This window comes from Pelobates fuscus, chromosome 2 (assembly GCF_036172605.1).
Source record: "Pelobates fuscus isolate aPelFus1 chromosome 2, aPelFus1.pri, whole genome shotgun sequence".
In the NCBI taxonomy this organism is placed as follows: Eukaryota; Metazoa; Chordata; class Amphibia; order Anura; family Pelobatidae; genus Pelobates; species Pelobates fuscus.
The window spans coordinates 140,477,114-140,501,989 of record NC_086318.1 but is presented as its reverse complement, the minus strand read 5'-3'; the positions used below and the strand labels follow the sequence as shown (position 1 = coordinate 140,501,989).

Sequence of the window (24,876 nt, the reverse complement as noted above, 5' to 3'; positions counted from 1 at the left end):
TTCAATATTTAGGCCATTATATCCAAATCAGCTAAATCCTTCTAATTAGCAATGTTTTTGAGTTTGGCTATTTTGGCCTGAGAATTGATTCACTTTGAAATCCAATAATTCTCACTTTAGCTAATTCCACAACATTTGTATATGTAATATGACCAGTAAAAAAAAATTCTGAATGCTTTTTTAAATTATAAAAAAAAAAAAAACTCATAATTCTTCAGAATCCTTCAATTTCCTCAATTGTTCATTTGCGCCCGTAGAAAGAATTATGTATATATAATATATAATATATATCTACTTCAGAAACTCTTCATTTTCAAATGTTGGGTTGATGTACACTTCTGTCTTTTCATTTGTATGTCGACTAACTGGTTTTGTTCGGTATGTCCTATTTATTGGAGGCCAGTTGGTATCTGCCTCAACCAACCTGATTGTTTTTCTGTACTGGCTTTTTGACTTGTATTTGAAACATTTCTTTAAGAGCAGCCAAAGTTTCCTGTTCTCTATTATCAGCTCCTATTGATAGAAGACAATAAGTAGATATATAGCATTATTATTTAATCATGCATGAGGCAACAAAATATAACCCACTACCCCAAATATATATTTTATTTAAAATAAAAAAAATAAAAAAAAAGATTTACTCAATATTTCTGTCATGGGTAAACAAATAATGGGAAAAAAATTAGAATTTATATACATGTAATTATCTATGTGCCACTGAGCAATCTGTATACATTATGTGTCGGGGTGCTTTTTTTTGTACTAGGTGTTCATCACAAGTTTTAAATACCGTATTTATTGGCATATAACACGCACTTTTTCTCCCTGAAAATAGGGGGCAAATGATGTGTGCGTGTTATACACCGATATACATATTTTTCGCTCCATAAGACGCACTTTTTTTCCCCTCAAAAGTGAGGGGAAATGTCTGTGCGTCTTATGGAGTGAATGTGAAGGTTTACTTACCTGTCTTGAAGCGTGGGCCGGTGTTCAGCGCGCACCGCGGTACTGGAACTTCAATTTCAGGTTCCGGTTTCCGTCGGGACTGAAAGGAAGTGCGCACTCAGTGTGCACACTTCCTTTCAGTCCTGCCGGAAACCGGAACCTGAAATTTAAGTTCCTGTACCGCGGTGCGCGCTCTGAAGCCGGCCCACCCTTCAAGACAGGTGAGTAATTATGGGACAAGGGGAGGGAAAGTGCACTATGGTACAAGGGGAGGGGGGGACACTATGGGATGAGGGGGGGAACACTATGGGAGGGGGTGGAAAATACTATGGGAGGGGGGGGAAATACTATGGAAAGGGGGGGGACACTATGGGATGAGGGTGGGGGAACACTATGGGAGGGGGGGAGAATACTATGGGAGGGGGGGAAATTTCCTTCTTAAAATGAGGTGCGTGTTATACGCCCGGGCGTGTTATACGCCGATAAATAAGGTACATTTTTTATGTTAATATTTGAAAACAAAATGGTTGTGAAAAGTAAAATAGAACTACATTAAATTCACATTTCAGTATTACAGAGTGGAACATATATACATTTCATAAGAGGATTTTATATGCCTCTTGCAACAAATTGTTTACAGAATGCTAAAGAAAGAAAAAATTATAATGGATGCAGTACAACTAAATTTTGTTAAATATGTAAGGGTCACACACACTGCAAAGATCATTATTATTTTTTGCTAGTAACATCCACAATACATATATATAATATTTTTTTCCATTAAAATGTTAAAATGTTTTTGGGAAAAATTAGAGACATTCCAATAATATAGATATTCCTTATGTTATTATATATTATATTATACCTTATATTATAGATATATTCCTTCCCACTTTGAATCATTCCAGTGGATACCCACATACACTAAATAAATAATATGCCTACCTAATGTTTATGCAGCATTGCTGTGTTAAATGGTGTTCATCGTCAAAGTGTCCCAATCACATTAGTATGTGTTTCTGTATCTCTTACATGTACACCAGTATACATTACTAATTGTGTGCAGTATAAGTAAAACTTACTTCAGCTAAAATTGATAAAATGACAGTGATGATCAGCATAATGAAAATGGTGATTCTCCAGGAAGTTGAAGTGCAGACAAGCTGAATAAAAAAGAGCAAATATTAATTTTAGAACTATCCAATGTTAACATTTTACATTTAACAGATGTTAAATAATAAACAACTATATATGCATACATACATCACTTTGCCAATCTCATTTTAAATTGCAAAAGTTAACTTTAGATTTAGACAGATTCAGCACACTGCATTAGAAATGCTACTGGGATTTTTCTTGAATATTTCTCATATTTCTTGAGCAAGAGATGAGCATTCCATGCTATTTTTACAGTACACAAAAATGAGCAAAAGTAATGTATATCCAGTGCATCCTATGCAGAGGGGGCACAGAAACCATCATTGATATCATGAACATGGGTATCATGGGTGACAATGAGAATGGACTACGTGCCCACATTTACATGCATGTTAGTAAAGTGTATGCTGTGTTTATGCTGTATAGGTAACTTTACCATTAACAAATATATAACAAATATATTGGTTAACTCCAATGCCTGGTTGTTGTATTGCAATGTTTAGTAAACATAATATTTCTTCCTTATTCCTATAGAAAACTGTATTTGGTTGTCAATCCCGTTACTATGTTCTTTTCTAGACTCAATATCACAATTACAGTGGATTATGAGTGGGAGTTTATCTTGCAGGCAATAATCAAATATGACTGTTATTTTTTATGATTTTACTAGAAACAAGAATATTTTATTTCCATAATATTAAGTCTGCTGTATTGGACATATTCTGAAAAATATGTTTGCACACTAAACCAATGAAACATCAACCAGCATTTTTCAATGCTGACCCAGCAATGTATTGATGTCTTTGTCAAGCCTACATGCAAAGGTAGCAAAACATATAGTATGGAGCTACAAAGAAGGAGAGTATAAAAGCTTAGTTTGACTAGGGCACCAGTATTACAAGGGAGAACCCATTCTGCCTGGCAGTAGTGGGACAAATTGATGGACAGTTGTCACGAGTATGGTATACATGTAGAGAGAGCACTCTAGGATACACATTTGGGCACTTCTGCAACAAATTTGAATCTGGAGAATGGCTGGTTATTGACACGATTTTTTACATTAACACACATCAACATGTGGGCAGGTGACTCTGATTTGTTTTACTTAGTGAAAATGCACTAAATAAAAAATGCACTAAATAAATTGATAAACTGCAATAAATGTTACCTGTGCAGATCCCTATCAGTTATAATGATAGACTTCAAAATATATCTGTCATAAAATTGATAAACTGCAATAAATGTTACCTATGCAGATCCCTATCAGTTATAATGATAGACTTCAAAATATATCTGTCATAAAATTATTACAGAGACAGACAATTTTTTTTTTCAAACCAGCAAGCCAAACCCTTTTAAAACAAATATACAATGCAAAATAAATCAAGAAAACGTTGAAAAGCATGTAGACATACTATAAACTTGGTCAGATTGCATATTGGACATGCTTCTCACCTAGGGGGGCTTTTTCAGTCTCACCCCACCCCCCTCCTCCCTTTTATCCACCCATCTCAGTTTCAGACCAGCCAACTAATGACAGAAACAGGGCAATGTTGTATGTAAAAAAGGCCCACTTACCTCCATAACATTATATATATTTTCTATGTCAGCAAATAAAAGAAAGATGCTGACTCCAAGTTGAGCCACTAAAACCAAAGCGAATATATCTGGAATGAAACAAGTAATATAGTCAGGATTATTCTTTAAAATATCACTAGCACTCAACCAGACTGATCTTCAAACCCACCAATCACTAGGACAAAAAGTTCAGTGATCAGCATTGCACAATCAAAAATTATAGTATCAAATATTCGAGAGAGTCAACAAGGGCTGATAGGTGAGATAAGTTGTTTTTTTCAAGGTCTGTGGTATTGTTTCAAAATATGCAATACTCATCAATTTTCTCTAATTCTCATTTAATGAATAAACTACATGATGTTGGCCAGACTAGATGGGCCGAATGGTTCTTATCTGCTGTCACATTCTATGTTTCTATGTTTCTATATTATAAATGCAATCATTTTATATGTTATGGTTCTTCAAAGGAACACAACAGGCACCAACACCATTGTTATGCACTTTATAGTTTTTGGCCTAAATAATAAGCTGTAATTTTTATTGATTTGTAGATTGCCAAAAAGCTATATCTTAACCGATATTCTTGATCCATGTTGACCTTTCTAACATGCTCCCTGGTGGACCAAGCTACTTCCTGGAGTAAGTAAAGCCCAATGAAGATAATGCAATATTTGGGGATTTGCACAAGAATTTTGAATTTTAAAAGTGAGTACCCTTCCCATCTTTTATTATTTTGTGTCAGTGTTGTCGTAGTATATTTTATTGCCAAGCCTAACATGTTTTGATTAAATTATACTCACAGTTAGTGTAAATTGGCTGTCGAAATGGCTTTCCCTTGGAGAACACAAATGCAACGATTATACAGTGAATGGTAGTTAGGTACCATAGGGTTGTAGTCTCATAGCTTTCATGACCGATGTTTAGTTTTAGACGTGTATTTGGACTTGTTATGTTAATACTACCGTTGTTATGAAACATATCAGCATTGGTGGTCATACTTTCATTACCAGATGTGCACATACTGTAAAAAAGACAAACCATGCATAAAATGTCAAGCTCTGGATGTTTTATTTATTTGTTTATTTATCTGTTTGTTTACTTGTGTTTTATCTATTGTTCACATTTTTTACACAGATTGGCAATAATCACATTCATTATAAAGTGATCATTAACCGCATATAAAACTGAATCTTATGGAATAACATTGGATCAAACTATACTATAGCAATGGAATGGGTTATTGTGATGGACACAGAGGTCAGGAGTAGGGTATGAGATAAGTAATGATAATAGATGAGTTGGATAGATAACTGGTTAAGAAGGTAATGTAAGGATGTTTGAAAGGGTCAAACTATGGATGTGATTACTTGTTTTTCTAGGGATTTGGATGTAGAGGGGAAAATAATGAAAATATGAACAGTAGCACATAGAAGTGGGGCTCAAGGTAGGGGTACAGGAGGATAGGGATACAGTGGAATGTGTCTGAGGAGATTAGGAGTTATAGAAGAATGTAGTATATGTATGCACAGGATGAAAATTGAGTGGGTTGGGTTTGCAGAAATTAGACATGATTAGGCTTTTTGGGGATAATACAGGAAAAAACATTTAGAATTTTATTAATGAGCATCTTCGAAAACCAAAGGGATGGAATATGCATTAATAAAAAACCTCTCAAAGACAGAGGGGGAATTTTGGTCAAACTTCTGATATAATATATAGAACAGGAAGGTACCTTTCAACTGAATATGCAGTAGAGTGTGCTGTATTTTGTATATTCTATTAACCTGTTCCAATTCACATATATTGGATGACTGGTTAGACAAAATATGATACAAAAATGTGGTCACTGATACGTACTCATTACAGGATCATCACAAGGAACTTCAGAAGGCTTAAAATGATGAATGTCTCATGGGATGGATTAAGCTCATGGGTGGTCATTGGCATTAGAATGAGTAGGAGCTAAAAACGGGGTGCATTTGGGCTGTGATAGGTTTATACAATGTGATAATATTTTATGAGGAAATCTAAATATATTAGTATATTTACTAAATGCTCTTTTGGTGTAATTCTCTCAACTTTTTGGTTCTATGAGAATTAATATATTCCCTATCAACCAAATTGAAAGAACTTTGAGACAAATGTTTAAATGTGAGAATTATTTGAAAATAGCTCTAGCTGCATTATAAAAGAATGGGATAGCAGCTGAATTTCCTAGCAATAAAAAATAAATAAATAAAGATGCCACTAAGGTAAGAGTAAGATTTGGTGGGAATTTATGGTTGGGTGTTACTACGAGATAAGGGAACTGTTGCGGGTAGATTCTAAATCTACATGGTTTGAATCAGATTAAATGCACGAGGGGATTTTCTTGTAACCTGGTTGTAATTCATTCTGTATGTGAAAGTTTATTAGTTTGGGAAACTGAATGCCATCTGACTCACTTAATGAGATTCACGAATAGAGCTTGCATTTTTTTGTTCCCATTTTTTATCAGACCAGGATGGCTCACCCAATTTTAGGGCTCACTCAAAGCAGAAGTGAGGGCTTCTCATATAGAAGCACTGGATTAAGTGCTTCTTTATGTGAAGCATTCTATTGGTGCGGCATGCACCACAAGGCCCCAAAATTCTGCTCTATAAGATGTGATTAACTATTGATGGCTTCTCAAGTGTGAAACAGAAATGCGTCAAGGAGAACGTTTTTCACTGGATTAGAGATAAGTAACCTATATATTTTTACAGAAATGGGGGAAGTATAATCCAAGTTTTGTATGGAGCAATCTTGCTTTAGACATTCATTTGCTTCTAATGCTGCAGTGATCCTTTAACCCCTTAAGGACCAACCTTCTGGAATAAAAGGGAATCATGACATGTCACACATGTCATGTGTCCTTAAGGGGTTAAACAAAATGGTGTAAGGATTGACATTTTGTCCTTTCTTTTTTTATCCTGCACACTCTTCACTTATCGCAAGGTTGGCCAAATGTAGATTCCCAGTAATTGTAAAATTATGCTTGTTCAATCTTAATCCAATGAGCATTATGTGTGTTGTAGTTGAACGGCTGGGGATACACCTTTAGTCACCTCTGTTTATAAATTATTTTTAAAATGCATATATAAAATATCATAATGTTAGGAATATATTATTATCAATATTTAAAAAGAACCTAAATAAGATTACACCCTACAGAGAGAACAACTCACCTAGGAGGGAATGGAGAGTACCAAGACTGCTGCTGGACAAGGAGGAAGCCATAGACTTGGATGACAAGAGTTAAAACTGAATGCAGAACAACAGAAAGCAATAAAGGTGGTGACATGAGCTGTGCTGGAGGTCTGTATGGAGCCAACTTGGGATACGCATGGTTTAAACTCACTGAAAAATAAATAAAAATAGAGATAACTTAAATATAGGCGGAGACATACTGAGATATAAATAGGAGTTATATTAAGCAATAAATATTGAAATTAAAACCTAATTAAGCTACTATTTACAATTTTTTTAGGTTTAAAAAAGCCGCCCTGTAGAAAGTTTCTTCATTGAAATGCTAATGACAGCAAACATCCATATTACTCCCAGGATGTCTCATGTGGGTGGATTACACCTCCTAAGTGATTCACTGCAGGAGTGTATACAGCAACTATGACCATAAAACTTAATTGTGCAATAAGTAAACAGATACATAAATGAATAAATAAATAAAAGTTAATAAATGTTAAATCTTATTTTCTTTATTTGTGCCTTAAACATCCAAATCCAAAATAGCATAAATAAATGCTGTGATATTAAGTAAAATATGGAAGGTAAATATCACTATGAATAGCACAAAATAACATATTTAAAATTTAAGATCTACTATTTTTACCCCATTGTGCTCATAATATTAGTTGTTTACATAGAATACGTTTGTTACCTTTTGAGGGTTTTTTTTCTGTATTATTTGTATAACATGAAACACAATTGATCTTGAATTTGTACACTTTAAATTTGTATTTCATGCCATTGTGTCACTAGATGGCATCACACATCCACAGTTTTAACTAAAGGTAGTATAACTGCAGCAATGTGAAATTATTTTTACAATAACTCACAGTCAATTAAAAGCTAATTCTTTGACTATGTAAGCAGATGTCAATGACATCGTATAACTAATTAAAAAACAGGCAAATATCTATAAACTAAGCAGCCAGCATATCAGTGTGAAATGTGATTTTTACATATTCCCTGTATTAAAAGAAAATACCCAGAATAAATAAAACATAAATAATGCTTATTTCTAATATTTCCACTTTTTGTATCTTACTTGTTAAGCAGACAAGGATAGTGACAGCAACATCTTGTACAAGAAGCTGGTAGTTGGACAGGATGTTTATTTGCTAAAGAAGAACAGACAAAAAACAGGCATAAATACTGAATACATACTAAAAAGGTACATGTATTATTTGATGTGCTGTGTATATTGCTATAAAGAATCCATCAATTATTTCATTCTGAGGAAATATACTACATTGTATTGCTTATCTGACCCTACGGCCAGACTTGGTAGATTCATTGAATTTCTGAAGCCACAAAATCCATACCTACCTGTAAAATAGAGAATTGTTTTATTGTGTAGGGTTATCGCAAGCACCGTGACTACTTCAGTGATTTGAATGGTCATGGTGCTTGTGGTATGAATGTGCAATGTTTTAGGTTAGGAACGCTACACATACAGAATTAAAACACTTTGCAGCCAGAGGTGTAAACACCTCCAGCAGCATCTTTAGCCAGCCCAGAATGCAAATTCAGAGCTGAATAATGTTAGTTTTGTCAGTATTAGGCATTTTTTCTTCAGCACACACAGTATGCTGGCAACAGATGACCAATGGCAGCCCCCTCCTTGTTGCTCAAGTCTTACTCTCAGCCTGTCCTCAAGGATGTCCAGTCCCTTAACTGCCTTTACAGTAGGATCAGGCTACAGGGAGAACGGGGTCTTCCTTCCTCATATAGCCCAACTTAGCCATTGCCAGATATTTCCAAAAACGTATTTGGGAGATGTTTGGTTAAGTCTGGCCATTGTAAAGTCTGACATGCCTCTTCTGGTAACATACTACTTTCTATATAACATAATCTATCTGGTCAAATGATATTATAGATATTTTACCTATAAGCCACTGCACATGCACTGATTGTATTTAGTTAATGCAAGCATCAAGAAAATGTAAGAGGCACATAAATTCCCTTCTCCGACTTTATATGCGGTTTGATCTATAAAAGCCTTTTTTGAAGCCTATTTGAAAAATATTAAAGGATTTCAATGTATAACAAAGTAAAACTCATATATATATATATTTACCCAGTAGAGGAGCAGAAGACAAATAAACTGTATCATGGCATACAGCGTCATATACTTGAACACACAAAATGATGTTACAAGAGCAGCTCTCCCTTCTCTGCAAAGACAACAAAATGTTTTTTTTGATCATGAGCCATCATGTTCCACTGTCATGTATCATCTTTTCTATTTAAAATGTCACTTTGGTGTTTTAACGGGAATCATCTGCTTTCTAACAAAGTTTATTTGTAGAAGGATAAATGAATTATATAAATCTCAAAAAACAATCATTCAAGTTTTAAATCAGAGTCTACAATTAGAATCTAAAGGGTCAGAAGGTAAGTGAGTGGAACCTAGCATCTACTCAAAGACCATTTTCAAATAATGTATTGTTATCATGGGGTTATGTGTCCCTTGAGGAAAGAGAAATGTTTTCTACAATAAGTAATCTGACGGATACGAAAACATCATCAGGGTTTTAATTAAAAAATAATAATAATAATTTGTGTTTTTTTAAAAAGGAGACAAACTGTGAGCAGATCAAAATCCCTCCTCCTGACTTGTAATGATTGTTTTTTCAAGAAAAAAATACAGAAGACAGAAACTAAAGTAGTGACTTACTTTATCAGTTGTGGTACACATCTTATGTTTGGAGTACGTGAAGTGAATGGAGAAGCCACCGATGCCTCTTGTTCAGAGAGGGATATTCCTGCATGAGCCACTTTCAGAGCCTGGAAATGAGTAGCATTTATTTAATCATTATTATATGAATTCAACATATCAAAAATAATTTGTACAGTAAATTTAAAAGATTCTTTTTTTTTTTTACACCATAACGACTTCACTAAAATTAAGTTGTTATGGTGTTTGAATGAGAATGGCGCTGGCTCACCTTTAGGGATACCTGTCTTAACCTTTGTGAGTGCAATATTATCCCTTACTTTATTGCATTTTTGTGTGGTTTTTCACTATGTTGTTCATTTTTTTTTATATATATTTTGAAGAAATTAAACATTTAATAAGAAACTATTTACATCTGGATCACTGTATACTTGTATCTGGACTCTGAAGAGTTTTGCCAGCGTGGGTAAGCATTTTGATTATACTGGTGCTTTCACACATTTTAATCTTCCAATCACGGTGCACCACACTGTTCTTTGCTGTTTTGTGTTTATATATCACGGTTTTTGGAGTTAACCAGTGTGTGAGTGCAGTTGGGTAACGCACTATTATATGTTTTATATTTATTATACCTAAAGGTCAGGCTGTGTCAGGGACCTCCTGCCACCATAGCAACTTCATTTCTATGAAGTTGTTATGGTTCCCAGATTGGTCCTTTATCCCACAAAAACACTGATGTGCACCAAATGAAGCAGTGTAACATGGTTAAGGTGTTAAATACTAACCCAGATAAGTTACACAGATTTAGGGAATGCCAACACGGTAAAGAAGTTCAAAGATGATTAAGACATGTAGAAAGCAATCCTAACTATCTAAAGAAAGAAATAAGCCAGTTGAAGCTGACATTTTATTGTAGGAAAACATTTTTAAAAATGGACTGGTCATTTGTCTAAATATGTGTCGATATAAAATTTTGAATATAGATACTTACACCACAATCATTTGCGCCATCTCCACACATGCATACGTAGTAACTGTTGGGATCCATGTGAATGAAAAGATTACAAGAATTTATTAATTATGGTTTCTAAAAATTAAGAAGACCAAAATAATTAAAATAATTTACATATTTATGGTTTATGCAAATTGCAAGGATTCTTAAATTCTTACAAGCATTTTTTTTCATGAATCCATACTAAATTACCGTATTTTTCGCTCCATAAGACGCACTTTTTTTCCCCTCAAAAGTGAGGGGAAATGTCTGTGCGTCTTATGGAGCGAATATGAAGTTTTACTTACCTGTCTTGTGGCGTTTCTCGGCAGCACAGGGCGCACCGCGGTACTGGAACTTGAATTTCATGTTCCGGTTTCCGGCGGGACTGAAAGGAAGTGCGCACTCAGCTCAGTGTGCGCACTTCCTTTCAGTCCCGCCGGAAACCGGAACATGAAATTCAAGTTCCAGTACCGCGGTGCGCCCTGTGCTGCCGAGAAATGCTACAAGACAGGTAAGTAATTATGGGACAAGGGGAGGGGGACAGTATGGGAGAGAAGAGAAGACTATGGGGAGGGGAGGGGAGGGGAGGGGAGGGGGGATGAAGACTATGGGGAGGGGAGGGGAGGGGGGATGAAGACTATGGGGAGGGGAAGGGAGGGGGGATGAAGACTATGGGGAGGGGAGGGGATGGATGAAGACTATGGGGAGGGGATAGATGAAGACTCTGGGGAGGGGAGGGGGGATGAAGACTATGGGGAGGGGGGATGAAGACTATGGGGAGGGGAGGGGGGATGAAGACTATGGGGAGGGGAGGGGGGATGAAGACTATGGGGAGGGGAGGGGAGGGGGGATGAAGACTATGGGGAGGGGAGGGGAGGGGGGATGAAGACTATGGGGAGGGGAGGGGAGGGGAGGGGGGATGAAGACTATGGGGAGGGGAGGGGAGGGGGATGAAGACTATGGGGAGGGGAGGGGGATGAAGACTATGGGGAGGGGAGGGGGGATGAAGACTATGGGGAGGGGAGGGGGGGATGAAGACTATGGGGAGGGGAGGGGGGATGAAGACTATGGGGAGGGGAGGGGAGGGGGGATGAAGACTATGGGGAGGGGAGGGGAGGGGGGATGAAGACTATGGGGAGGGGAGGGGGATGAAGACTATGGGGAGGGGAGGGGGGATGAAGACTATGGGGAGGGGGTGGGAGAAGACTATGGGGAGGGGAGGGGAGGGGGATGAAGACTATGGGGAGGGGAGGGGAAGGGGATGAAGACTATGGGGAGGGGAGGAGGATGAAGACTATGGGGAGGGGAGGGGGGGTGAAGACTATGGGGAGGGGAGGGGGGTTGAAGACTATGGGGAGGGGAGGGGGGTGAAGACTATGGGGAGGGGGTGGGAGAAGACTATCGGAGGGGGGACACTATGGGACAGGGGAGAAAAAAAATATTCTGAACAAACTGTCCCATAGTAAGAAACACTATGGGACAGTTTGTTCAGAATATATTGTTTTCTGGGTTTCTTCCTCTAAAAACTAGGTGCGTCTTATGGTGAGGTGCGTCTTATGGAGCGAAAAATACGGTAAATGTATATGTGTAATTATATTAATCACTGCTTTTGGCACTTTTATAATTGGATGGCTGACAAATATGTGATTGGAAGGGTGAGGTTAGTTTGAGACACATAATAAAGCAATTTTCTATTGCTACTGTGGTATAAGAGCATCCACAAGTTATAAATATTGTATTTTGCCCATATTTTACATGTAACCTGCCATATCAACAAATGTCATAAAATATATATTTTTTAAATCTCATATTTTGATACAAATCTCACTGTCCTAAAGAAAGAAGAGTTAAAATTTAGAGTCAAACAGTTATGATAAATATTAAACATACTCAAGTTTTTGAAATTCTTCAACAAGACTTGATTTTTGTCCTGGTGACATTCTTGCAAAAATAGCTCCATTCACCATCAACTGCAATAAATCATATTGCGCATTACCACATTAATATAAACGGCATGAAAAAACTTTTCTTTTATGGCTAGTTATTAGTAATGGGGAACATTTGTGACCGATGGAGAAAATAAGAACAAAAATTGAGTAGCATGGCTTGCAAGGTTTTACAGATGGGAAAAATATTCATCCCTAACAATTGCTTCATCACTATTTATAAATGCTAGTATATATGTAAGTAAGATGTGCGGTTAATGATTTTGTTTGTAAATATATAAGTTGCTATCATAAACTTTAGCATAAGTACTTCTATCTGTAGGTGAAATGTTCGTTAAAGTAAACAATACAACATGATATGTGTTTTGGAACCACACATTTAACCAAATGTTTATTTTCAGAATCTGAAATATTGTTTGTATTTTTTTATTCTAACTATTGCTATATGGTATATTGTTTATTGACAGTCAGTGAGTTATTTTGCTGATTTGAAGTACTCTCCCAGAGAATATTAAAATAATCAAATAAGATATCAAATGGGATATTTATCAAAACAAACAGGTGATAATCTGGGTGCAAAGTTCTAATGTTGAGAAGCATTATTTTGAGTTCTTATTATTTAGCTCTATGTCCAAGAAAAATACCTGATTTTGCCTTGGTAAACTTCTCCTCTATGGCAAATATGAAAGCCAAACCTCTTATGTTTATAGGCAAAATATGAAGTATAGGTGCTTACTATATCTTAAAAGATGGGTGAAGGCAGCAGATAATCACACAAGATTTCCCCAACCTTGTGAAAGTTAAATTACAACAGAAAGGAAAGAGATAATCTGTGTCTGTGGTTACACACAGACATGAGTATATACATACAAGGATACAACAGAATCTTGTTGATAGATGAATCTCTTAGAAACAAAAACAAAGATAACACATAATCTAAGTGTAGTAATTATACAAAAACATATAAGGTGGTATATTGGAATGAAAGCACACTCACACTTCCAAGCGCTATATAGAGCTTGACGCCCTTAACAGCAGAGCTCTATATAGCTTTTGAAAGCGTGAGTGTGCTTTCATTCCAATATACCACCTTATATGTTCATGTACGTGTATACTCATATCTGTTTGTAACCACAGGCGCGGATTATCTCTTTCCTTTCTGTTGTGTGTTTATAGCAATTGACCTTTAACATCCAACATACCTTGGGCAATAAACACGGGAAATGCTGTAAAATAGCCTGATATGACTTTCCGCTCATTGCAAAATGATAACCACCCATTGCTTCTTCTTCAATTGTTCTTCTTTCAATCTCAATATTCAGTGTCTGCAAAAATTAATAATTGAGATTAAAAGTTAAGTAATGACTAAATCGATTTCACAGTGAAATCCAATAGTCGATTAGTTTTGATCATCTTCATATGCCCCTATTAATATGGGAGCTTACAACAATTGTAATATCTCCAATAAAAGTGCCATTATAATAATTAGACAAAGTATTAAATATAGAAACATGTTTATCAGGAATGCAAACAAATCAGAATAAGGTGCTAAAGCAAACATTTATGAAATGTATAAAGTGTACAAGTGGGTTGGAGAATTGTTCAATGTATTTGCCTTACACACTGATTCAGACAAGGGATAAACAAACTGAATTGAAAGATAATAAATATAAATTATATTCATATATTCTCAAAAATATGAATTCAACAACTAAAGTTTAAGTTTTGTGTTCAATTCTTACTAGTAAAATCTGTAGAAAATGTACTTAATTAAATTAAGTAACCGATCAAGTGCAAATTAAAGTAAGTAACCATAATTACTTTTTTTGTCTATTTTTATCATTATATCTGCACAAATCAAACTTATTTTGGGAAGTTAGTTATCATAAATACTTAAGTAGGTAAGCGAATAAAACACATTTATCAGCTACAGTGACAATATAATTCTAAAATACAAACTTTGTTGCAATCACTTCATGTATATATAGATTATTCAACCACTAGACCCTCCTTGTTAAAGGAAAAAAATAATAAAATAAACAATGGTCCAGTCTAATGCTTATAATATCATATCATGTTGTGGTAACAAAGTGTACTTTTATAGGAGAAGCACTGATACCGGTGGATGCATTCAGCATACAAACAGCAAAGTTTTACATTCCCAGCCAAAATAGGGTATTTGGATCAAAATCATTTCATAAAGATTAAGAGGTTTTGGTGTGTAAAGTGCTGTAAGCACCACTTATTCCCAATGTATATGCAAAATTAATATTTTTTAATATTTACGCGTTAATGCATTTTTTCTGCCTTTTCGCACAACGAGCTTACAAATAAAGAACAAAAATGCCAATTAATTGGTTCTTACCTAGAAGTTATCACTTCTACAAATGTCTTGTTCCCTTTCAGAAACATTTCAGATACAGATGTACAAGAAAAATAATACATTCTTTCTTACTTTATCATCATCTGAACACTCCTCATGGCCTTCTACTGGGTGCCAGGAAATCTTTGCAGGATTTAACCCATCAGGCTCATCCGCATCCACCAAGATGACTTTGCTGTTCTCCGGTACTAATCCTGATGTCTTTGCCACTGTTATGGCTGTTTGTAAATTATCGCCTGCGTATTACATATGTAATAAATATGTTTATGTGAATCAATGCGGCAGTTATCATAATTAAAGGGACACTGGATCCCTAAGCTTGCTTAAATGCGTCATCTGTGACAAATGTGTAGAAATAAGAACTTTTATAAATTAACCTGGTTACACCTCCTGGCTTTCAAGCAGACAACAAATCTGGTTACTTCAGGCTGTTTAGCTCAATGGAGCTAAACTCAAGAGGCAGGCCACTACCTGTTTTACAAAGACTTCTCATTAAGCTGCATTAGGAAGTCTGTGATTGGACAGCCACAGAAAATCTAGGATGGCTTAAAATTGTAGGGCTTGCAAAGACAGCATGCAAGATACTGCAGCTTTTGAAAGCTGATTTTAAATATGAAAAAAAAAATTGCATTATCAAATGCATGTGTGTTTTCATTTGGGGTATATCTGCAAAACAGTGATTTTATATGTTGGACAGTGGAGTGATCCTTTAAGATATATATCACAGTTTAAATAGCCTTAGTTTTATTGATAGGCAAATCATACTAAACTCCATTAGAATTTAAATAACTAAACTCAGTTGGAAAAGCTGTTTTGATTAATTTAGTCTTAGATAATGAATTGTGTCACATTCTGTCTTAGTGTATCTTGGTCCCCTATCAAATTTATCCTGGCATTCTGTTATAAGCCTTCTGAAAAAATAGATACTTAATGTGGTCTTGACTATATTTTCTTCTCTTTTTCATATATCATTATTTTAGGTGGATATTTGAAGCATGTTGCATGTTGACATTTACATGTACATAAAGATTGTCACTGTTAAAATAGAGCATGTATTTTTTCCCATATTTGTCCTCAAGTGTATTTGCACAGATGACAATCAGTTTACTGTAATGCACACATATATTTAGTAGGAAAGTATATTATAAGTATATTATTTTGCATTGGTTGATAGAGAATTCCCATAGGCATGCCCATGTCTTTCTCATGTTTGCGTGCAATGGGAAGAATGTTCTCTATGTCTAGGAGTATGTTCCATAAAACCAATCCTCTATTTAGGACTTCATGTGACTTAAAGAGACACTCCAGGCACCCAGACCACTTCTGCTCATTGGAGTGGTCTGGGTGCCAACTCCCACTATCCTTAACCCTGCAAGTGTAATTATTGCAGTTTTTTTTAAACTGCAATAATTACCTTGCAGGGTTAAGTCCTCCCCTAGTGGCTGTTTATTAGACAGCCACTAGAGGACACTTCCTGCTCTATAGCACAGGTTTTCTGTGCTAGGGCGTCGCTGGACGTCCTCACGCTGTGTGAGGACCTCCAGCGTCGCTCTATTCCCCATAGGGAAGCATTGAAATTCATTTTCAATGCTTTCCTATGGGGTGCGCTAATGCGCATGCGCGGCATTGCCGCGCATGCGCATTAGGTCTCCTCGGCCGGCGGGCGAGATCAGTCTCGCCCACCGGCCGACGTAAGCAGAAGGAGAAGCGGCGGGGGAGGAGGAAGCAGCGACGTGGGACCTGTCTCTGCCTCTGGTAAGTCACTGAAGGGGTTTTCACCCCTTCAGCAACTGGGGATTGGGGGGTGGGAGGGAGAGGGACCCTCCAGTGCCAGGAAAACGGATCGTTTTCCTGGCACTGGAGTTTCCCTTTAAGTAAAATCAACTCAAACTAAAGCACACAACAACCAAACAAGTATTCTTTATATAACTTAATTATCTGCCAGCAGGTTGATGATCATGGGTGTTGCAATTAATCGGATGGGAAACTTGCCTGTTGGCTACTCCTGAATCACTTATTATATATTATGAGTTACCTGTAATCATTACTGTCCTGATGTTAGCAGAACTGAGCTCCTGTAAAACAGGTTTAGTTTCAGGTTTTAATCTATTTTCTAGTATTAAAAGGCCAAGAAATTCCAGATTGGATTCCACATCCTCCCTAAAAAAAAAAAAAAAAAAGAAAAAAGAAATAAATTAGAAACAAAAATAAAAAAACAAGTTTTTATTTTTTAATAAATTGTATCTAATAAAACCACAGCTTTTCCTTTAACTAATGCATAATTAAGTCTATCATTTTTATGGCTTTAACCCCTTAAGGACAGATGACGGATATATTCCGTCATGATTCCCTTTTATTCCAGAAGTTGTGTCCTTAAGGGGTTAATGTTTACGGCATTATTTGCTTCTCAATAACTAACTGAGGTGTGACTAAAGTAGTCGTACATTATACAATTAATAAAGTTATCATGCTGGTAACACCCTATCAGCATTTAAAGTGGAACACCACTGTTTACATAAACATAGCTTTTGACTGATGAAAATGGTCAACATTTTATTTGTCAATAAAGTTGAATAATATATAAGAAAACAAATGTGCAAATTATGAAGAACTAGAATTGTAATAATAAATCATTATCTGCTCTATACCTCATATTTTATACACTCTGAAAAGAACTTAAAGGGAAACAAGTTATACATACAAAATATATTTCAATTCATATATTATATTACTTGATATGAATTAAGATAAATAGAATGTTATTTTGCTTGTTTTTAGAATGCATCTATGTACTGTTTTTTTTTTTTATTTTTATTTAGATTTTACATCCCTATCCAGAGTTTCTACATGAATAAGTAACATAGCAATTAGTGAATAGATCGATTATAGAAGTACACATAAAATATTGGAATATAATGCTAATTGGCAAAGCAAATACAATAATGAAATCAGATGAATTAAGATTGGGTTTATATTCTAATCAAGGCTGATTTTGCAATTATAATTGCAAATAAGTGCATACATCATATCTAATTAACAGTAGAAGTGCGTAATGAGAACAGGGGATAAGTGATGTGAGATGAGGAAAGAGATGGTGCTATGTTTATTCAATAAAGGCGTTATTAGATTAAAAAAAATATCCAAGGCTTGGCTCCCAAAGAAAAGTTGCTAATCCTGTTTAGACTGTGAAACTCGTTGTGTGCCTTTTAACTCCTGATTTAATTTTTTTTTTAGTCATCTATTTAATAAACATTTTGGATTATATATTGCCAGGTTCTCCATTGGGAATCTTTTGCCACAACACCTAAATCTTTGGATTACTCAACCTTGGTGGAGATGATACCACCCACACTGATTCAGTAGAGCACTTTCAATGCTCCAGATATTGTAAGTAATATTCTAGTTTATTCATTTTCTAAAGTGATACAGTGGACACTATATGCACTTTGTTATTGTTTTATATTTGACGCTTGGTTTGGAAGGGAATGAACAACCACATGTCACTAGGTAGGGATTGTACCAATGTACAATAAAATACAAAAATACAATTGTGAGTAGCCTTTTGTTTTCATTACTTTTACTAAGTATATCTTAAGATACTACACCACTGGACTCTGTGTTTGTATCCCTCTTTTTTTTAATTCATCAGGGCACATTTATACCATTGTATGCTGTTACTACCAAAGCTTATATTACGCTCCATTAAATGTCAGTCACCCTTTCTAATGTTATAATTTGGGGTTTTAATAAAATCCACACAGTTGGGATTCTCCTGTATTTGTGTATTTTTTCCATATCATATTGAGGCTTACATACTTAAAGACTATTAACAGAAGAATACAATCTGAAGAAATTTGGAAGCTGTATTTATCAGAAGAAGATTTTTTGTGTATTCTGTATATCTAATTTATAGTCCAGAGTCACACCCTTTGGTAGTTCTCTTTCTATTTTAGACAGTATACAGTTTTCTTTATCTTCTTTTGAATCAACAGCAACAACATATGTGAGGAAGGCTGAACTTGATGTAACTATGTAACTATATCATGCAGGGTATGAAATGTTAGTATAAAAAAATAAATACTTTTTCTCTCATACAGTAGATATTACAAAAAACATAAGTTTATAAATTAGTATGTAAAAATAATATCTTCATTTGAGAATAATACCCACAAAAAGGAAATACAGTTGAATCAGATATTTTTAAAATAAATGTACAAAACTGCTATATCAATGTTTGTAAATCTAGGGAATGTTTACACAATGTTAATAGTGAAATGGTAGAATTAATTCACTCATTCCCCCTCCCTGACTGTAGGAATGACCCATTGAACCTTCCTTTACTGTTTGAAAGCAGGCAGTGAGCTTACATTTTCAGCAAACTTGCTTGCATTATATCAGTGACTAGTGGCTTTTAGCAAGGTAATTTGTTCATCTTTTCTACATAATTTAAATGAGGGTGAGTGAGGCTTTATAGACTAGATTTCATTCGACAAAATACATTAACATACAAAATGTGTATATATGATTTTGCTGGTATAGTGGCTAAGGGTCCACAGTGTAGTGATGAGATCGCACTTTACAAAGACGATAATGTGTCTTTAAAAGATATCAGGAATCCTATTTGTTTTAAAAAATAATCTTCTTTTTTAAACATGTTCTTCTTTACAAACGGAACATGACATTTAAATAACATTGAACAGTAAATCACACTCATTAACCTCCCACTTTGCACGATACCTTAAAAAGTTAGATTCCCCTGAAATTTTATATCCTTCTAATGTTTTGTAAGCCAGTCCAATAACACGAAAACCCTTTGTGGTGTAAAACTGGAGCTCACTTGTAAAGCCTTTTGGAACTGAAAAAGAAAACATTACATTAGCTTTTTTTTGTATGTAGTGTACATACTAGAACCATCCAACTTTGTTTCCTGGAGAAGACTAGTTAGAGCTTTGGTGCCAGATGAACCCAAGTAAGTCATTAAACTATTCAATAATGGTTTGCCAAATTACACTGGTATTTCAGCAGGGCACTTCTGGCACCACATCCACTACAGTATACATCTTTTAACCCCTTACGGACCGGACTGTTTTTGCGATGTTGTACATTTGCGACCAGGCATCTTTTTACACTTTTGTGGTGTTTGTGTTTAGCTGTAATTTTCCGCTCTCTCATTTACTGTTCCCATACAAATTATATATCGTTTTTTTCAGGACAAAGGGGGCTTTCTTTACATACCATTATTTATATAATCTCATGTAATTAAATTTTTTAAAAATGAAAAAATATGATGAAAAATTGAAAATAATACATGTTTTTTGACTTTTATGTGAAAAATCTTTTACTCATCTACAAAAGCGAATGAAAAAAACTGCTAAATAGATTCAATATTTTGTCCTGAGTTTAAAAATACCCAGTGTTTACATGCTTTTTGCTATTTTTTTGCATGTTATAGGGCTATAAGTACAAGTAGGATATTGCGGTTTCAAAACATACATTTTTAAAATGTATCAATAGTGACATTGTAACACTATTATCTGTCATAAATCGCTGAATAACACCCCACATGTACATATTTTTTTTAAAGTAGACAACCCAGGGTATTCAATATGGGGTATGTCCAGACTTTTTTAGTAGCCAGTTAGTCGCAAACACTGGCCAAAGTTAGCGTTCATATTTGTTTGTGTGTGAAAAAAGTAAAAAACTAAATTGAACGCTAATTTTGGCCAGTGTTTGTGACTAAGTGGTTACTAAAAAAGACTGGACATACCCCATTTGCAATACCTTGGGTTGTCTTCTTTTGCAAATGGTATGCCATCATGGGGGTAATTATCATTCCTGGGCTACCATATGCTCTCAAAGGCAACGTAACCAACCTGGCCATTTTCAATGTAAAAATATTTGACCCATATATTTGACCCTGTAACTTTCAAAAACGCTATAAAACCTGTACATGGGGGGTACTGTTATACTCAGGAGACTTTGCTGAACACAAATATTAGTGTTTCAAAACTGGAAAATGTATTACAACAATTATATCATCAGTAAAAGTGCTGTTTGTGTGTAAAAAATGCAAAAAAAGTCACTTTCACTGACAATATCATCGCTGTGATATGTTTTACTGTTTTGAATCACTAATATTTGTGTTCAGCGAAGTCTCCCGAGTAAAACAGTACCCCCATGTACAGGTTTTAGGGTGTCGTAGAACGTTACAGGGTAAAATACAGTGATAGCAAATTAAATTATCTGGACTTTCGGCCTGGGTTGGCAGGCAGGTCCCTTAAATTGCAATCAATAAAATAACTTAATTATGTAAACATATTACATAAATACGCACATAGAATTTAAATATATATGCATATTTATATATTTGAAGTCTACGTGTATATTTATATAATTATTTATGTAATTTTGTATATGGACATATGAATAGTTCGTATTCTTTTTATTTATTTATATATACATAGATATATATACAATTTCATTCTAAGTGTATTTTGATATAAATATATATATATATATTAATATCAAAATACAGTTAGAATAAAATTTCGTATAGATATAATTTTTTTTTAGTTTTTATTATTATTTTTACATGTTTAATTTAATTTAAATTACTTATTATTTGTATTTTATAATAATATATATACAATATATATAGTTATTATATATATTATATATATACGTGTGTAATTTAATTATAAGTGTATTTTTATATTAATATATGTACATATTAATATAAAAATACACTTAGTATGACATTATATATATGATATCTACACATATATAGTAATAATTTTTTTTTTTAACTTTTATTAACTTTAACTTTAATTTTTTTTGGGATTTTACACTGGCAGGGAGACTGCCTGTCAGCACAGACAGTCCTCCTGCAGGCAGACACATGGACACCTATTGTGACCATGTGGTCGCCCTGTTGGGCGATCACATGGCCACAGGGGTCCTAATTCGCCATGGGGAGACTGTCTAGGCTGCAGGCAGTCTCCCCACAACGGGAGCACCGCCGATCGCCGCCGGGGGAACGATGGCGATAGGGTAAGTACATCTTAAATTTAGGACGGTTCAGGACCGTCAGCGGTCGGCAATAAAAAAATGCCGATGACGGTCCTGAACCGTCCTACGTCCTTAAGGGGTTAAAGAAGAAATCTAGCTGAATATCAGATCCACTTAGTAAGCAAGTTTTCTGCCTGTCATTTTTCCTTTAAATTGCTTGTTTTCCATTGCAGGTATTGCTACTCTTAAAAGTTTTATTTTTTTATTATTGGAAAAAAATGTTGTCAGGATAATTTTAGCCTAAAGTTCACGTGTCAAGTGACACTAATGTCCTTGGATGATTCTTGATGGAAGAGAGAGCATGGGTGTTCACTGGGTGTAATGACTGCAGCATATGTAAATTATGCAGGTTAATCTGTTACTCCTTTGTACCTGTAAAGGAACCTGTCATGACAGGTTCATTTGAACTGATAACATCTCCTTAAGCAATGAATATATTGTTTGGTATGTTTGTATTTTTTTGCTTTTGTGAAAAATTTTACATTTATGATAAGTTACTAGCACAATATATATATATATATACATTAATTTGTTTATCTTTTCATTTGAAGTACTGATGTGTGTACCATTACAGGCACACCTTAAAGGGATATTGTTGGTACTTCAACAACTTAATCTTATTGAAGTTGTTATAGCTTACAGTCCTGCCCCATCTCCTACCCCCAAAAAGCCTACATTAAACTTAACTAATTAGAAGGCTTGTTAGCACAGCTTCAAGCCACAACTCCAGACCCCCTGAGTAAGAGATCCGAGAATCTACTTCCCGGCTCTCATACCGTAACATACAATGACATCACCAGTGTGACGTTTGGCAGCAAATTTCAATTTAGTTTTAGTCATAGTCTTTTGACTAAAAAGCCATTTTAGTTTTAGCCGTATTTTAGTCATCTGAATTGTTTTAGTTTTAGACTAGTTTTAGTTGACTTAATCTCCAGTAGATTTTAGTCAACACGACTAAAATCTAGTGGGTTTGGCTATCTGTCTCTCTTGCCCCTTCCCCAGCCCCTCTGTTTCTCTTTATATCCCCCTAGCCCCTCTAGGTTTCTCTCTCCCAAGCCTTGGTCCATCTCTTTTGCCCCTTCCCCAACCCCTTTGTGTCTCTTTGTGGTCCTACAGTCCCTCTGGGCATCTCTCCCATAACCCCATGTCTGTTTCTTTTGCCCATTCCACAGGCCCTTTGTGGCTCTTTGCTCCACCGTCTCCTATTTGAGGGTCACATGCTCCTAGCCTGTCTGTCACTTTGTGTGTCCCCCAGCCCCTCTATGCATCTCATGTCCCCCATGTGTCTCATTCTCCCAGCCGGCCATAGGTCTCAATTTCTCCCCTAGCCCCTACTAGCACCCCCCCCCCCCCCGAGTGTCTTACCCGCTAATGTTAATTTTGGCGGCAAATCTTTATTTAGGTTTAGTCATCGTCCTTTGACTAAAATGCCATTTTAGTATTAGTTGTATTTCAGTCATCTGAATTGTTTTAGTTTTAGTCAATTAAATCTCTATGAGGAGCATTGGATTTGCAAATTTTCTTGTTTCTTTCTTTCTTTTTTTTTTTTTTTGTACAGATGGGGAAATGCTAAACTAGCTTGGGACTTCAGGATTATTGTATTAGGAATACAAATACGTATTCCAAAGTCTACATTGTTCCTTTAGGTTCAAATTCTAAATTGCCATCAACAACTAAAGGCAGCTAATGCAAAACTGGTAGGACATTCTATGATAAAATTGGGGCTCAAAATACAACCCTTTAACGTCCTGGAACCTTTAATGGATAAACAAATTCTGTTTTCTGCTCTCTTTCTGTCTGTTGTATCACTACCTCTTTGCAAGTGGAAGATGAAAAGGTAGATTTATAGATGGTATGCTCATCTACACATAGCTCTCACTATCTTATTCACAGAACCCAAATGTGTCTTGTTGAACTGGCATGTATGTCTTGTATGCCCATTGTATAAAGCTGTGGAATATTTTGACACAATGTCAAAAATAATAATAATGATAAAAAAGCATCATGAAGAAATTGTATATTTGTGCATAATGCTCTACCATATGATTAATATCACAAGGTAGAATTTCTTTCTGTGCAATAATTTCTTGTTATTTTGTTTTTGTGCTATTCACTCACTAAGTGCTGTATTTCATTAATTTAGCTACTGTCACAAGAAAAATAAATACCAACTATCATCATGATAATTGTAAAACATTCTGTTTTACTGTTTAAAAACAAATAAATGATGTGTTGACTGCTGAACAATTTTCCGCATGTATTAAATATAGGAATTTTCATATTGGAAAAAAGCCCTTACCGCTTTCTGATTTGCAAAACGCTGTTACCATTTCTGGAGCTCCTTTCATATAAACAACAAGTTTATCATCTCCAATGGCATGGGTCACTACAGACATGCGTTGAAGGCTGGAGGAAAATGGAAACTGGTGGACAATGGCAATCCCTTCCACTGGAACCTAAAAAAGGCAACATTTTGTCTTGGTCACAGTGATGGATATAGTGGTGCGCAAGGAATTGTTTCCTAAATTTCTATTTCTAAGTTCTGAATGCTGTTTTCATGTATGGTCATGTACTCTATCAGTAATTTTAACTTTTGAATATTCAGTAACTATATTTGCGTAAATTTAAAGTTGCAAGATATGTAGTTTTACTTGTCAAGTGACTACAATAATACTATAATAATATAATAAGTGAGATTTCATTTATAGAGTGCCAGAGAAAAAGTGTAATTAGGAGTTGGCGGCACCATTTTAATTAGGCTTTATTCTAAAGAAATGCTTAGCAGGCAAGCACTTAAAGGTACAGTCCAGACCCCTAAAATACTTTAGCTTTCTGAAATGCTTTATCTGTGAACTCTTGTGTACTC

At 35.3% G+C, this 24,876-nt stretch overlaps 1 protein-coding gene across 1 annotated transcript in view; it reads right to left on the bottom strand.

Moving 5' to 3' along the window:
- Positions 1-291: 291 nt before the first annotated feature.
- LOC134586873 (probable cation-transporting ATPase 13A4) overlaps positions 292-24,876 on the bottom strand; it is a 44,326-nt gene continuing 19,741 nt past the window's right edge. Inside the window, exons 16-30 of the mRNA XM_063442775.1 lie at positions 24,310-24,466; positions 19,680-19,797; positions 16,978-17,102; positions 15,003-15,178; positions 13,762-13,884; positions 12,504-12,583; positions 10,611-10,653; positions 9,620-9,729; positions 9,020-9,116; positions 7,988-8,060; positions 6,888-7,059; positions 4,482-4,702; positions 3,682-3,770; positions 2,028-2,108; positions 292-513 (exon numbers count right to left, since the gene is read on the bottom strand). Coding sequence (XP_063298845.1) covers positions 292-513; positions 2,028-2,108; positions 3,682-3,770; positions 4,482-4,702; positions 6,888-7,059; positions 7,988-8,060; positions 9,020-9,116; positions 9,620-9,729; positions 10,611-10,653; positions 12,504-12,583; positions 13,762-13,884; positions 15,003-15,178; positions 16,978-17,102; positions 19,680-19,797; positions 24,310-24,466 — 1,887 coding nt within the window. The remainder of the gene's footprint in view (positions 514-2,027; positions 2,109-3,681; positions 3,771-4,481; positions 4,703-6,887; positions 7,060-7,987; positions 8,061-9,019; positions 9,117-9,619; positions 9,730-10,610; positions 10,654-12,503; positions 12,584-13,761; positions 13,885-15,002; positions 15,179-16,977; positions 17,103-19,679; positions 19,798-24,309; positions 24,467-24,876) is intronic.